This window comes from Sebastes umbrosus, chromosome 7, assembly GCF_015220745.1.
Source record: "Sebastes umbrosus isolate fSebUmb1 chromosome 7, fSebUmb1.pri, whole genome shotgun sequence".
In the NCBI taxonomy this organism is placed as follows: Eukaryota; Metazoa; Chordata; class Actinopteri; order Perciformes; family Sebastidae; genus Sebastes; species Sebastes umbrosus.
The window spans coordinates 9,621,079-9,638,154 of record NC_051275.1 but is presented as its reverse complement, the minus strand read 5'-3'; the positions used below and the strand labels follow the sequence as shown (position 1 = coordinate 9,638,154).

General features: G+C 40.6%; 1 protein-coding gene across 3 annotated transcripts in view; it reads left to right on the top strand.

Annotated features, from left to right (window-relative positions):
- The window catches only part of LOC119491337 (kinase suppressor of Ras 1-like), a 44,945-nt gene that overhangs the window by 20,278 nt on the left and 7,591 nt on the right, over window positions 1-17,076 (top strand). For all 3 annotated transcript variants that reach the window (XM_037775237.1, XM_037775238.1, XM_037775236.1), the window contains exons 2-12: window positions 7,387-7,534; window positions 8,686-9,070; window positions 10,133-10,299; window positions 10,397-10,463; window positions 11,552-11,635; window positions 11,736-11,797; window positions 12,531-12,643; window positions 12,838-13,012; window positions 14,609-14,666; window positions 15,040-15,094; window positions 16,808-17,059. In XM_037775237.1, coding sequence (XP_037631165.1) covers window positions 7,453-7,534; window positions 8,686-9,070; window positions 10,133-10,299; window positions 10,397-10,463; window positions 11,552-11,635; window positions 11,736-11,797; window positions 12,531-12,643; window positions 12,838-13,012; window positions 14,609-14,666; window positions 15,040-15,094; window positions 16,808-17,059 — 1,500 coding nt within the window. In that variant the 5' untranslated portion in view covers window positions 7,387-7,452. The remainder of the gene's footprint in view (window positions 1-7,386; window positions 7,535-8,685; window positions 9,071-10,132; window positions 10,300-10,396; window positions 10,464-11,551; window positions 11,636-11,735; window positions 11,798-12,530; window positions 12,644-12,837; window positions 13,013-14,608; window positions 14,667-15,039; window positions 15,095-16,807; window positions 17,060-17,076) is intronic.

The window sequence follows — 17,076 nt, the reverse complement described above, 5'->3', positions numbered from 1 at the left end:
TATTTAAATTGGCTGTTTTGCTGTGTTTTCGGACTTCAGTAATGAAGCCGACCATTGTGTAACCCTGAGCAACCGGATCAATGTGGACCCGGATGTGAGACTAAAACTTTTCCAGTTTGGATGGATTTCTGATGTCTCGGCATAAGCAGCATCATTCTTCCCATTAAGATGGCAACAGGGACAATGTTTGTGTGAGAAAGCGATGCTATTTGTGAAACTCTCATTTAATTTAGCTGTAATTTGTAATGTAGTAGGTCTGTACCAAAAGCCATATTTTTTTTTACATTCGAAGCTTTGATTGAGTTTTTCGGGTGAAGCTGTTGTCATATTTTATGAAGTTATCACCCTACAAACATGTGGGAAATATGATTTTGTGTTATTGTTGTTATATAAATGTAATTTATGGTGCTGTTAGATTGCTGTGTGTGTGCGGGAGAGTAAACAGGTTTTGACCGCGGTGAAAATTTTGTTTTTGAAAGGCTAAACAGCAACAAATATGGATTGAAGCAGAATAATTTGTTAGATAAAAACATGTTGTGGATTTTGGAAAAGATTACTTCTAGCTTATTTCAATAAATTCTGTCTTTTGGACTGATGACTGAGACAACTACAGACCTGAGCGCCACGTCGCAAACTGTGCGTTTGAGAGTGATGGAGAGAGGGGAAGAGAAATTGGAAGGTGTACTATTGTACACAATGTTCCTGTAAGTTATTGAAGGTGCTAAATTCGATATTCAGAGCATTAATATAGCAGCAAACAACTATTGTCTATGTAAAGATATAGAGGAGTAATGTCTACCTGAGCAGAGAATGAAGTCACTCTCCGTCTGTGTGTGTTGTAATCCGAGCTTCTCTGTACTGTGTTCATCTCACTGGACCGGTTTAGTTCATGTTCGTGCACGTGAGCGTGCCCCACTGACTGCATTGCTCACATACGGCGGTTACAGCTGATAACACCGTCCCGACGTCGTCGTCGCGGAAGCGTAGCACCCACCTTCCGGTCCCGACTCAGGTTAACACTGCTTTGTCAGCACTTTCACCATTGTTTGCAGTGTTAGCAGCGTTAGCTGGTAAGGCTGGAAACTGTCCAAGCAGACTGCAGCTTTTTTGTCCCTGGCTGCTCTCATCCAGACATGTCCAAATTCATCTCAAACAAGCCCTAAAGATTCACTGTTTTCCGGGAAGTTTATTTCCCCATCTCACTGGGTCTTTGAGGCATATACCTGGAAGAGTAAATCTTTTCATGAATTCATCCTTTTCATCAGCGAGGTTATGTATCCACTTTTCAAAGTAAGAGATAACTTGTGGCAGTGATTATGAATGTGCGGTAAGTGCTGGATGCATTTTCGGAAACATTTTCCGTGAAATGTTTTGAGAAAGTTACGCAAGGACTGCCACCAGGGTGGACTCTCAAGTCTTGACAATGCTGCTCCTATCATGGCAAAAAGCATTTCTTATTTTCCCTTGGAATTCCCTCCAGGCAGACCATTGTCATGAATTTGGATGTGAACATGATTCATCAGCTTGTGCAACCACACTGTTTGTTGTGCAGTTAGATATCCCCAGTGATGTGCCCTTTAAATCCCTCAGATAAGCCACGAATGCATAAATGATTCCCTCTGATAGGACTTCTGAGGTCAAAGTCTTTTTCGTCAACTCACCCGCATATCTTGACTTAAATGCTTGTATTTATTTTAGTATCCTTTTTTGGAGGGACTCCGTGTTTATTTATAGTTGGTCGATCATTTATTTCTGAGCATGTTTCTAAATGTATAACTTGTATTTTACACTTCAAATGTATGAAAAGAGCTTTTCCAAAGCTGCATCAGTCATCCAACAGTTCCTTAGGTGTGTCCACAGCAACAAGTCCTCCAAACTTAGCAACACAACATGTACATACACAGGAGCATTTTGTAATCTAACAGCCCTATCAGCAGGACATTATGGGTACTTTCCAAAAGTGTTATAATTCAGACACAAATGTAACAACGTTGTCTTGTTTTATTTAAGCATGTCCACGAGCGTCTCCTTACCTTAAAGCAGCAGTGGGTAGATTTGGTGCAAATCTGATTATTTTTATAAAACGGTCACTATATCCTGACAGTAGTGCATGAGACAGGTAATCTGAAAAAAAAATCATGTGTCTCTGTGTCCTTCGGTGTCCTCTGGTGTTCCTAATGGCATCTGCAAGCTTTCACAGACCGGAGGAAAACAACCAATCGTCTCTGAGCAGCTGTTGATCACTCGCGAACTCCGACCAAACGGTCAAACTAAGCAGCGCTGATCAAATATGAATCAATATTCTGTCACTGTAAAGCCTATTTCTCTCCTCAAATGTTTTCAGAAACATCTTGTAGTGTACTGTTTAGCTCTAAAATTAGAAAGTTTGTGACCCGGCAGCCATGTTGAGATCAGTTGTGGAAATACCAAGCACCGCCCAACAGCTGGAGCAAACTTTCACATTTTACAGCTAAACAGTACACTACAAGATGATTCTGAAAACATTTGAGGCGAGAAATAGGCATTACAGTAACAGAATATTGATTCATATTTGATCAGCGCTGCCTAGTTTGACCGTTTGACTGGAGTTTGTGAGTTTCGCAAGCAGTGATTGGCAGCTGCCCAGAGACTGCTTGGCTCTAATTGGTTGTTCATGTGCGGTAGAAACTGTGTTATTCACAGATTATCTGTCTCATACACTACTATCAGGATATAGTTTCAGATGAGTTTTATAAAAAAACATTTTTTTTTATCATATTGGCTCAAGATTACCATCTGCAGCTTTAACAAAGTACTTTTTTAACTCAAACCATGATCTTTCCCTGACATTAACGGATCAGTATGTAACAATTAGGGGGATCGGCCACCGTAGCAATCCTACACGCTTGGCATATGAGAGAAACAGGGGAGAAGTTGTAATCTGCAACCTCACCACCTGATCCTACACACTGTTCCTTTAACCAAGCTGTTTTTGTGCCGAAGCGTAACCAAACCTTAACCATAGCGGTCTGATCGGACATCAGGAAACAGATTTATTTTTGGGATCGTTTTGAAAGGCACAGACAAATTATTTTGTGGTGTCAGATCAGAAAACGTGTCGTTTCTAAAGGGCAGTTACAAACAACATGTGGTGTTATTCGGAGGCTGGTTAAGGTTTGGTAAGCACACACACTACTTGGTAAGGGAAAGATTGTGGTTTAGGTTAAAATAACTTTTGGGAAATGTTATGGAAACATTTGGAATATTATGGGTTTTTTTTTTTAACCCCAACCATGGTGGTTGGGGTTAAAAAAAAACTTGGTTAAGGTTATGTGGACATGGTTAAAAGAAACCACTGCTGGTGAGACTGACAAGAGTCATGAGTCACACAGGTCCTTGTCAGATAAATGTAATCATAGGTTGTATTATGCATTGGAAATAAGACAGACACTGCTGGTAGGACAGTCTTGCCCATGTGGGCATGATAGTAGAAGGCAATAGTTTTCTCCTTAGGCCGTGAGGTATCTAGCCCTGCAGCTAGTTTCAGTTTTGGGATTATTAGATGATCCTGTCTGAGATTTTCTCCTCCACCCCTATACAATGGAGGTGGAATGACATTTGAAAAACAGCAGCAGCGTGTGTTTACAGAAACAATGTCCTGGTTATTCTGGAAAATCCCCAGACCTCACTATCAACAGTTTTCATAGGGACTGTTTCGTTGAGGGAGACTAGTTCCAATGAAAATTGTCCATAGTGGATCTATCAGATCTAGGGGGGGTGTGTGCTAAACAAACACTATTAAGACATGTTTTTCTTTTTTATTGTTTCAGTTTTTCAACTCATGCTGCCTCACCTCTACAACTTCATCTGTGGTGGGGCTGTATAGTCTATGTGGAAGCGCAGCACAGCTTTAGCGCTTGTTTGTTTACTTGTGTGCTCGTGTTACAGTGTACAGTGTGCTTAATTTGGTTACCTCACTAATGTTACCTCAGTGTCTTTGGCGTCCTACGTTGCTCCAGGAATGATAGAAAATGTGTTTGGGACGCAGTAAACTCACTATCGGTGCGTCCCATTTTTTGTCCCTGATAATGCTACATTGCGATCAACAAATCTGTGTTGAAATTGGCATGACAAGAGCTAGTTAGCGTTAACAGGACCATGCTGCTTTATTGCTTTACATTATGATGCGTTCAGGCTCTAGTAAAAATGAATATTGGGCAAAGTTAAATCGTAATGTTATAATGATGTATTCAAATGTAAATCTTGTAAAATGTCGTATTTGGCAAGAAACTTAGATGTTGAAATAGTAGTTTGAAGATGTTTTCACAGGAATATAAAATAGATAATAGAGAGGGAATTATGACCTGTTTAACAAAAACCAGTACGCAAACGGTAATAAAGGAGTGTTTCACTTTTGTTTTTTACCGTAGTGTTGAATTGGTATTAAGAATCGTGGAATGTCACTGGTACTGGTATCGACTACTACATTTCTGGTATTGTGACATCCCTAATCTTAACCCAAACCGTGATATTTTATAAACCTAACCAAGTTGTTTCCTGTGAAAACAGAAGTTTATTTTGAAAAGACAATGTGTATGCATGTAACGAGTGGAAAACTGGGTACCTAGAGGGTCATAGTTTGACGTGTAGGGCCACTGACCAAGTTGCCGTATTTGACAAGTTGTAAGTGAGAAGGTGCTGGATTTGACATATAATGCTGTAACTTCATTAATTTGTTAAAAAAATGTCAGCTCACATAAGCTTCCCTGCAAGTGTGTATGTATTAGATTCCAAGCAGAGTTATTATCTCAGATCTGGAACAAGACCAATTTAGAAGCGTCTCCACCATGAGACCACTAAATAGACATAATGCATGATACATTAGATTTGGCTGCAAGTCCCCTCCCCACGTTTCTTCACTTTGCTGTTTACTTCCAGTCGCCTTAGTGGGCAACACGTAAACAGGCTTTCAATGATATTTCACTTCTTGTAATTGAACCTCACTCTGTGGCATCTCACATTAAACACAAGTACCTTGTGTTCCCTCTCCTTCTGCTAATTACATATCCTCCTCCATATCTTCCGCAGTTACATTTTGTAATATATGCTTGTGTATTATCTCAAAGAAAATCCCTCCTGCCTTTTGTTTCACTCCTCTGTTTTTAGCACTGTATTTCTGGGAATTTCTGATGATGTCATAGCTACATTTACTGTCACTGCACACTTCTTCCTGCAATTCTGCACAAAAAAATGGAACTATAAATGACACATACATTTGCAACAATATGTGTCTGCAGTCATAACAATTAATGAAGACATAGTTTGAGTTAGCCAAATCTTGCAGTCGTCATCCTGGCAGTTGTATTGTCCCAGGAACAAACCTACAGTACATGCAACTACCAGGATATACTGTAAGGACAAGGACACACTGTCTGTGGAAACATGACATGGGGGAATTTTATCTTAAAGACTCTAATATTAGAAGATGCACACAAAACATTTAGAGTTTGAACTTAAAGATTGCATTTTTGAACAGAACACAGAAGTTAGTTGGGGAAAAGCCTCAAATTCAATCTCGGCATTGTCTCCCAGATACATCACATGCAAATACTGAGCCTTTTGTTACCACAGCCTGTCCATTTCACTTACCATGGACACAGTGCAGTGTCTCCCCCCCCGCACCCCCGCCCCTCTTCCACACACACACACCCCAAGGGCTGAGAAAACACATTCCAGTCAAATAAAAGCAGTGTAGAGTAAACCTCGTTTTCACAGTTTGCCAGCAGCTTCCAGGAATCAGTTCTGCATCAGGTCCGGCATTTTAGAGCAGTTGAGAAAAAAAAAGGTTTTAAATATAACAGTTTAGACCCACAAGTATACTAGTTTGTCTGCAATCTTTTCTTTTAATTTGCACTGAATAAACCATAAATCAGCCTGTTGACAGGTCCATGTTCATCCAGCTGTCAGATGACCCAACTTTTCACAGAATATCTTCAATTCTCCACTTGCATAGACTCTGTTGAAGCTTGTCTTACTGCCTACGGAGAAAGGGACTGACATCGCTATAGATTTAAATCTTTAACTGTCATTCTTGTTTCAGATATACACACCTTTTTATGGGATTTACCTGGCACGTGGATGAAAGCTTGGCATTCAGCTCAATTAAGATTAGTAACTTTTTAAGAGCCAGACTGAATGAGGTATTTAAATGTCATGTTATTCTACTGTAAGTGCTGCATAATGTGGCCCTACACCCCATTAGAACAGGGCTGACATACTGTATAACACAAACAAACCTCTAAAGAGAATATCATACAGTAGAAAGACTAGTCACAGACTAATCACTCTTTACACTGCTATATATATCCTGCTAACTCGTCCACTGGGGACTCTAGGGACATACTGATTTCAGTGGCATTTAAAATATGATTTGGTGTCTGAAAATTTGCTATTTCAAATAGCTCTTATACTGGTGTTTTCTTACTTTTAGACTAGTCGACTAGTCTAAGTTTGAACGTCAGGGAAATTAGTCGTTAGGAACATCCCTATCAAACACACGCAATGTCAATGTTGATGTTACAGTCTTCAGTGACATCAATACGGCCATCTACAAGTATAAATGAATGAATGCTTTTATTGAGGGCTGAGTAGTGTCTTGTAGGCCCACGTGGATGGAGCTACAAGACTTGCATAGCATACAGAGGCAAGAGAAAACTGAAATGAAAGCAAGCTAACTCATGGGGCTGTATCCAAATGAGTCGGATATACAGTATACTTACCAATGTGAGCATACAAGGCTCACATAAATTGATGCTAACTGGGCTATAGGTCAAATGCATTGTATTTAAACATGTACCGAAGGCAACATTCATCTGTAGATATATTTTTCTTAGATATTTTCCAAAGTAAAAGTCCCTAGAAGTGTATTATTCAACTTTGTTCTCATGGTCTAGTGTTAAAAGTTAACAAAAATCTCAATCTCAAAAATCTCAATCTCAATCCAAATCTCAATAAATTGTTATATCAAATTCCAATACTTCAAAATCACAATACATATTGAATCTGCACCCAAGTATCGTGATAGTATGGAATCGGGAGATAGGTGTATCGTCCCAGCCCTGATGCTTTGTTTTTGTTGAGAGGTCCCGATTCAACTCAAATGACGGTTGCTGAGGCTGTAATTGTAAAGTAGACATAAAGTCTTTATGTCTTCGCAGGCTTGGTGAAAATCTACCTCCGCTTAGTTTTGCTGATGTCTTTTTGGGGTACATCCTCATGATTAAGACTCTTATCATGTTTCACTGTTTAACATAGACAAAGAATCAGGATTCCACACCAACGGGCTCAGAGTATTATTCTGTACATCCTGCTGATTATTGACGGAGACGTCCTCCTTGTCCCCTGCAGGCTGCAGCACGGAAGCACTCAGTGGACGGCTTGCTGCACAGTTCCAGCTCTGAGTTGCCGGACACGATGAGACGCCTGGGCTCCAACTCAGAAGATCGTTCTCGCCTCACTGCCGCCCTCTCCTGTCTGAAGAGCGCTAATGACACAGGTGAACCAGGAACCCGGCTGCCCTACAGTACATGTTGTGATGGGGTCATTCATAGGAACCACATTGAATACAATACATGCAATAAATAGTGTTAGGGTTAATTTATTCCTTCTGTTTAATCTTAATTTTGAGAAATTGTTACGTGATATATTCAACAGCCATCTTGGTTTTATGTTTTACATATACCATGTTTGAAATATGAGTTTGAACAGGATTACCAACCCAGTATAGCAGCTACCGGACCCTCAAAGCCCCAGGTTCACTGTGAATGTAAATAAGTAAAGTTCTAATAATGCTAATAATTTTATGTTATGCGGGTACACTGACGCTTTAGCGTTCTATGCACATTATACTAGACTCTAGTATAATGTGCATAGCAACTCCCTCCCTCCACACATCTGTCAGTCTGACACTTTTACAACATTCAAGTTCACACCAGAGGGGACAATTATTCAGTTTTCTTTCCTGGGAGTTAAAGGTAAAATTAAATAATTAACATAAAATACAGTTGCAGTGAAGTTATTATTTTGTTATTTTCCCTCTTTTAAAGTCACCAGAATTCAGGAAACAAAGTCTCTGAAACTACATTTTTTCTGGGGGAGGACCACCAGACCCTCCTTTGGTTTAGAAATCCTCCGTTTTTTAAGGTCTCAAGGTTGGCCAGTATGTTTATGATACCTAATTAAAGTCTGAATGTCAAATTTCTAACCGTTGCAAAACTCATAAATATATACTCTATTCACTTCCTTTTTTTAATGATATAACACAGAATAATGATAATAAGAAGAAGAATTTAATGAGAATATAAATAAATAATAATCAACATAATAATAATAATAATCAACATTAATATTTAGGAAGACACTTAGCCCACATTTTATTTGATGGGGGGCAGTAAGGGACCTGGATAATGGATAGGTGGGCGTTAGTCCAAAAAGGTTGGAACCACTGTACTAGAGTGTGTACTACATTTGAACTTGACTGCTAGAAGGTAGCTACTGTTGTTGTAAAAGTAAAAAGTTAAATCCCAATTCAATTTCAGTATATCTGAATTTATACATTCACTCGATAACACTGATTATATTTGTAATGTCTGACAAAATGTACATTTACCTGTGAACTTATTTGTGATCTTTACTCTTTGACTCAAGGAGGTGACCCGAGGCCTGGCTCAGACTCGTGCAGCTCTGAGCCCCAAGACGACAGTGATGCCTTCTCTCCCATTAGCCCCCTCCCCAGCCCTTTCACACACCAGCTGCCCACCGGCACCCACGGGCGCTCCATCTCCATATCAGTGGTACCATGTTCAAATGACCGGGGACCAGAGACGTGCACATTAACGGAGGACGCCTTCGCCCCGGAGCAGAGCACCCCTCCAGCCACTCGAGCCTCAAAGACGCACACTGCCAAGACCTCCCACACTCCACCGCTAACTTCCCGCAAGCTGCTGCAGCTCCTCCCCAACATTGCACTGACAAGAACCAAGAGTCATGAGTTGCAGCTGGCCAACCGCATCGAGGAGCCGGCTACACACAAGTGGGTTTTTAGAACTGCAGTCATGTAGTAAACACGGTAGATCAGAGTCTCATGTTTAAACCTTTGAGCTGCTGTTATGTATGTCATAACATTAAAAAATCCTGGAATATCACTGCTTTATCACAGCAAGGGAAAATGTCACCAAACAATTAAATTTTTTTTACTGTGGATATTTGTGATCTCCAGAAGATGAATAGTAAAGTTATTTCAGTCACAGATACTGACCTTACTGCTGGAGAACTAATCCCAAATACATACATGAACATTATATCTTAGTTAAATCAGCAATACCAAGATAAGATCCCGATCATGAACCCTGATTTGATCTTTCCACTGTAATAAATGCACAAAACCTCCCCCAAAATACTTAAAAAAGCATGTGTGCATTAATTTTTTGACATATTAAAAAGATAACTGAACAATTAACAAAGAGACACGGTGCCTTTTTAGCGTCATCGTCAGCCTAAAATGTCAGCTTTGCACACAAAATATCTCATAATATAACAGGCATTTTGCAATATGATTTACTGAGCACTATCACGCACCCTAGTGGATTAAATGTTTGAATTTAATTCAGTTTACGTCCTTCTCTGCAATACCACCCCCAGTAAAAAACTTTAAATTTGTAGCCTCATAAGTGGTAAAACTGTACAAATAACAAAATTGTTTTTAAGTTGTTCAACCTGTGCAACACAGTCTCCAAGGTCAGGGCTCTGATTTAAAGCTAGGGTTGGTAATCTTCTCAAAAAACATTTTTTGTTACATCCCGACAGCAATCAATAAATCAAATGCTCTGACAAAAAGAAGTATACAAATCTTGAATCTGTGGCTGTCGTAGGACTGTAATAAGGTCCATTTTCAGTCCGAATTAAATAAATAAACGGCCTGCGTGCCTAACTGCACGTCACCAGAGTCTTCCTCAAACTGCTATCTTGACAGCTGTGACAAATGGTTTACCTACAATCATGTGACTTTGTATTGTGCAGCTGAGTTGACACCGTGTCAAAGGATGAAGTGGACTGCTGTATACCGTGGTTGTTAGTTGTCCCTCTGTCCTTGCAGAGCCCATAAGAAGAACAAAGTGTTGGGTGCTCTTCATATCAACGGTAACAGCGGTAACGGTCCCGAGGACTCAGCGCTGCGGTCGCCGCTGCTGTCTGCCCGAACACCCGGCCCTGTCCCCGCCTCAGCCCCATACATGATGCCCGCCACCCCCACCATTCTGGATAGTGAGTCTTTGTCCATCGGCACTTTTGTGAATCTGTTTCATTTTCCCATCGTCTCTTTGTGTGTTTTCGACTTACTCCCCTCTAATGTTCTTCACAGATGTGACCATGCACAGGAGTTCCCCTCAGACAATGAGGAGAGACATTGGCCTGGCTGTAACACACAGGTCAGTACCATCACTCCTACTCCTCCTGTCTGACTTTATAGGAAAAAGTGACTTTACATCTTTCTGTGGACACTGTGGTTACAGAAGTGTCGGACGTTAGATAGCACTGAAAGGTGTGATTTTAAAGGGGATTTATAGTTGTGTGTTAACAGTAGGGTTGCAAAGGGTCGGTCAATTTCTGGAAATTTTCCAAGGGAAATTAAGCTCGGGAAGTTCAGACATTTTGCATAATTTGAGCTGGGAGTCTGGGATCTGTTTTTAAAGTCATGAACCTTGGCAGAGGTCTGCGCTCTCTCAGTGCCATTCTAGTTCATGTTATTTCCTGTTAATTCCCATGGAAAGTTTCCTCCTTCAATATTCCCAGAATTTTGCAACGCTACTTAAGAGGTTAGAGCACATCTATGGAGCCTGCACACACACAGAAGTGTGCTCCCTGACTACGTTGTAGCTGCACATCCTCAAAAAATGTTACTATTTGGTTGCAGTGACTTGTGGAGATACCAAGTGGAGACTGCAAGAATGACTATGACTAGGTGCTTTTTAGTTTCTAATGCCAGCGTCGATAGTGAAGACAAAATGAAGGAAGTTCATGAAAGTAAGAAACTTTTTATTAACACATGTAACAAAGCCATCGCCACTGAAAACCCTGTGCAGTGGAGTGCTGCTCTTTATCACAGAGAATGACAGAATGTCAACATGAAAACTTCAGCTATTGTAACGTCACGCACAGCTGCTGTGGTGATATCAGCAGATGAAATTTGATGCTCAACTATAAATCAAAATGCACACTGTAAGTTACTAAGGGACCCCTGGAACCACCACTTCAAGTATACATCAAGTTGTAGTATTGTACCATGAGGTTGGGGGACCAACAAGAGACAGAGTCCAGCTCCAAAAACACTGGATCCAAAACTGACTTCCTGACTGCTTTCTGTTTCTGTAGTCTCCAATCCAAAGCCACATAACCCTGCATTCGGTAACAGTCACTGAATTTAGGGGCAAATTAGCATTAGGTGAATTAATCCGCATCAGATATTAGAAGATACTGGTGGGTCACTGTGATAAACAAATATTTCTTTCTTTTGTAGGTTTTCAACCAAGTCCTGGCTCTCCCAGACGTGCCAAGTGTGTCGCAAGAGCATGATGTTTGGTGTCAAGTGCAAACACTGCAAGTAAGAGACTGTAAATATAACCTCCCCCCAACAATCCCCACCCATTATAGTACTACTTGTTATGGTCTCATAAGGGTATGTCTTATCTTTATGTTCACAGGTTAAAGTGCCATAACAAATGTACCAAAGAAGCTCCCTCATGTCGGATATCATTTCTCACAAGTAAGCAACGCTCATCACCTTTTCTGTCTTTATTTAATTGCCAGAGAAATACCGACGATATTGTAACCCCAGTTCATAATACGCCAACATCAGCGTGATAAGAACTGCCTAAAATGACAGAAATAATAATAATAATAATAGCATCTGGTTCAAAAGTAGTTTAGCCGACTTCGCCAGCATTCAACACGTCTCACTGCTCTCTGTTTCCATCACAGTTAGTTTTGTGGTTAGGTAAGTTTGCAGCCTGCCACGTTGTTATTCTGTGTTGCTCTGCGTGCAACGATGCAGCTAAAACAGAAAGGGCACTGATTCGACTGACAAAATGAGAGTTGACATGGGAATCATATGCGTTAAGGGGGCAGTATGAAATTCCCTCTTTGTCTCTCCCCAGACAGCGTTTCTGTGCTGAGCTGTAGTGGTGAGCTAATAACACAAAAAAGAAACGCACTAAAAAGACTGTACCTGTGCTTTTTATGTCTAAATCTGCTGAGACAGCCTCATATTAGCTTCATATACACTTTGGGATGTATTTTTGCACGGTATGTAGACTCTGGATTTTGTCCCCCATCACTTACATTAAGAAGGGAACTTGTAATGGACATTATAAACAGGAGGACTGATTACAGCAAGCACAATGTTTATGTGCATACAGGCACTTGTCTAAAATGTGTGAACCTGTCCTTTAATATTCAATGTGACTTAAAATGAGCTAATATCTTAATGTGATTTGTAGTGCCGAGGATGCGGAGGGCAGAATCAGTGCCATCAGATATCAACAATCGGATTGATCACACAGTAGAAATCCCACTGCAATTTGGCACTTTGCCAAAAGCAATAACCAAAAGGGTGAGTTCGTTTTTTCTTGCTTTGTTTGGAATTCTGATTTTATTCCCACGGTAATTGTGTAAGTAAAGACGAAGTGTCAAGGTTGGTGTACAGGAAATAAATGACTGTACATGTGTGTGTGTGTGTGTGTGTGTGTGTGTGTGTGTGTGTGTGTGTGTGTGTGTGTGTGTGTGTGTGTGTGTGTGTGTTAGCAGGAGCCTGCCCCGAGTTTAAGCCATCTGGACTCCAGCAGTAACCCGTCATCAGCCACCTCCTCCACTCCTTCCTCCCCAGCACATTTCCAGCAGAATAACCCTCCCAGCGTCAGCGCCACACCCCCAGCCAACCCATCACCGCAGGGCTCCCGGGATAGCCGCTTCCACTTCCCAGGTCAGCACCCTCTCACTGGTATCACACACACACACACACACACACAAAAAATTAAGTTAAAATACGTTATTACGTTAAAATAAATTATTTTTTTTAAGTGTACATATACAATAAACATTGTAAAAAAAAATAAAAATAAAAATAAGAAAATAAAAAAAATAAAAGCCCACACTTCTCACAGTAATTCCGTAATTAAGTTCATTACCCCCTCAAGCAAGCCAGCACACGCTTCCTGCCTCAACCAGAGCAGTGGACTGTCCGTCAAGGCAAACATTTTATCTGAACTGTAATAAAAATCAGGTAGAACAGGAAACCAATTAAATGCTCATCACTGATATACTGTATGTGTTTTTGGTGGGATCATACTTAGGCAATTTTCAAAACTTACCCTTCGTATAATTCCTTAGGAGTTTTTTTTTCTCATTGAAAACATATTGAGGACACGGAATCGATTGAGTTTGTTTTTGTTGCGGTTTTTGTGAGGTTGGCCCACATTATTTGGGTAAAATGCCAGGACTAAAATGAACATAGAGTTGAATCAACATCTCTTTAAAACAATTTCAACAGATATTGAACATTATAACCTCCATGAAGGGAGGATTTATTGGAGGGTTGTTGGATTAGACTGCTTTACTGTTGACAACTTGACAATTGTCTGTATTTTTAATGCATTTGCATTTTGGCATAAAAATGTTCAAAAAATGTCAGAAATGTACATATCTGTTGATACCAAGAGCCAACGAAGGACAAGTGTGATGTGGAAACACTATGATACAGAGAAGCTAATGTGAAAATGTGAGCTTATTTGACCAGTTTTGAAAACCAGAAGTGCACGTACTGTAGTCAATTATGATATTTAGTATACATTTTAGAAATAGACTATTTTCTTGCTGATAAAGGTAACAAAAAGATTTCAGAACTTCACTTGCATACGGATGGAAAATCTTCTGACACAGAAAGTCTTAAAGTTCACACATTAAGATCAGTTTACTCAGCTGTACAATGTCTTCTGTGTCTGAAAAAAAGAAGTAACCCTGATGATGGATTACTGGGATTGGCTCAGTTTAAGGAGACTTAAGGTTTTTACAGAAAGCCTGCATTGCAAACTAGAGGCATGGAGTTTAAAAGATGTGGACATTTACCAAGCAGTGCAATGATGCTAGTGGTCGGTTGTATTAATGGAAATGTAGGATCCAGTGTTTTTAGAGTTGACACATACTTGGGACTAAACATCAGGAGTTTAACCACTCTTTTTTTATAGTTCTCATTTACATATTTCTCTGTTTCTGTTGTCAAACAATGAAACTAGTGTCAGATAGAGATCTAATCGTGATTCATATCTGCTACCAGTTAATCATTAGTCATTCTCAAGGCACTGCACTGTAGTAATAAAGTCATTACTTTATGACCACACACTGGGCAGGTTCCCCTCACTGTTTTGAAGCCAGAGGTTTAAGATTTATTCATTTATCATTTGTTTTTGCATTTGACACCCTCTGTTCTGAATTCATAAAATAACGTGTAAAGTATTTATGCAGTATTTTTGAATGATGAGAAATACTCATGTCAGTATTCTGACGTTATATTTTCCAACAGATGTTTCTGCTTCCACATATACTGCTGTTCAACATTCGGGCAGCTACTATGAGTCTGGGTAAGAGAAAAAGCAACATACTGTAGGTACCATATTGGCTGATATTAGCTTATCACATTTCATGTCCGTGGGCTGAAAAGTAACAAGAAATGTCAAAGATATGTATGAGGTCATTTAGAAGCAGAGTCTCCACAGACACGTTTATTTTTGCACTGTGGAATGTACTCACTAATTTGTGTTTGTTTATTTATGTGTTGGTGTTAAAAAACAAATATCGGTCAATATATCTATATCAGATTTTTTAAACTCTCAACATAAAAAAATCCAGTATCGGTAAGGCTGTAATGTATACAGCATACACAGTACATAAATGCTAATTTATATAGTAAAAAACAAATTAGTCGGTTCCTAATTCTTGTGGTTGTTCTCTCAGAGTGTCGCAGGTGGCCGCCACTGAGACGCAGCCTATAGCAGCGAAGCAAGGAGGGGTGAGTACTAGCAGTCACATTCAGTGAGTTCCAGCAGCAAAAAGAAGAAGTGAAAATGATGAGTTATTTGCCTGGGCTATTCATAAGACTAGGAGTGGTATGCTTTTGTGGTTTGCAACACTATTTCTGTTTTTTTATGTCATAAGTGGAAGTTGAAATAACTGTTAAGTGGGGTTGTGTCCTCTCTGTCTCTGAGCATGACCTGATACCAACTGGATAAAGCAGGAAAGTCCCGAGGGAATAAATAAATTAACTGTATTTTTGGACGGCCGAAATGACATCCCCATATAAAATAATGCTGCATATAATAATGTGTTTTAAAGGGCCAGTGTGTATGATTTGGTGGCATCTAGTGGTATGGTTGTACGCCTCCGCTCCGCTCACTCCTACCTTTCCAAGACTCGGTCAGAGGCCATCCTCACCATAATAACACCACTTTAAGAGCAACCGAAGTCAGACGGCGTTGGCGGTACCACGGTTTAGCACTCACGTTACTGCAGTTTCACAAGCGTGTCGGAGGACACAGGTAATGTAAAATCGCGTGTTTGGTTTGTCCCTTCAGGGCTACTGTAGAAACATGGCGGACTACGTAGATATGAAGGACTCATTCTAAGCTAACGAAAACACGAAAACACAACAGTTCTTAGTTTCAGGTGATTATACACTAATGAAAACATAGTTACGAATATTGTTATCCGTTTTTGCTAATAAATCATATACACTGGTCCTTTAAAAATGTATTAAGGCCCAGAAACGCCATGCGGTGATGAAGGCCGACTGTTAGGTTGCCTTTGTCTTGGCCGACAAGTTGCATTTGAACACACCGCAAAAACTACAGCCGACAGTCAGTTAGCACGTACGTTCTGCGCCTGTGTGAGATGAAATAACTCTCCACACCAGCAGGCGGCGGTAGTCTGTATTCGTCATTCAAAAAGGGAAACAGGAAGACCGAGGACGGCGGATATACAAGCCATTGTTATGATACGTTACATGAAACAGAGCAGCGTTTGCTGACCATTTCCACACAGCTCTCTCTCACCACTTAGCTTCGTTCCAGATGGCCATGTGACTGTGAAAATATCAGTGTGTTGGAATGATCAGATGAGATGAAGATGAAAACTGAGAAGAGCCTTCTGTGTGTGCACCGTCTTGACTTTAATCGTTGGCTTGCTTTCCTCACTTCAGTTTCTCTTCTCGTGCACTGATTCGTTTAAGCTGAACAGCCAATCAGAGTGATTTCTCTCATCGACGGCCTCCGCCGCCGATTCAACATGCTGAATCGACCAAAAAGCCTCCGACACGGGCAGACTAGAGCCGACAGTGCGGAACACACTGCGAAAAACTAGGCTGACAGACGCACACAGCCGACCCCAAACTGGCCTACGGCCGACCGTCGGCTTGGTGCGTCATGGCCTTTTAAATAAGACAAACAAATTCTGGTCGTTGACTCATACTGCAGACCCGGAGAGACTCATCAGGGTCATTACATTGTGCCCAATAAGCCCATGCTGCTAATTATGTATGAACATTAAAAAATGTTTTCCAACTTCCACTTTAGTTTTCTTATGTTTTTCACATATCTTTTGTTGTTGCTTTTGATCTTTTTCCCCTCAGAGAAACTTCTTTATAAAGTGCTTTGAACTGAGTTTTAATCAAATCAATCATTAATTAAACAGTCCGTTTTCACTTCACTGATTCTGCTATTTGGTTCAGGACGAGGAGGCAGAGGAAGGTTACCCAGCCGAGAACGAGGAAGCAGCCGACCAGTGCGGCAGAAAAAATCGCTCTTCCACTGAGGTGTGTGATGAGGACGGGCTGGAGGACCTGCCTAGTTCAATATGCCGTCGTGGGGCCGTTGGCCGCTGGAGGGGCCCCATCTGTCGTAAGGCCAGCCAGGCCAGCGTCTACCTGCAAGAGTGGGACATCCCATATGAGCAGCTGCAGCTGGGGGAGCTCATTGGCAAGGTGAAGTTACACAGACA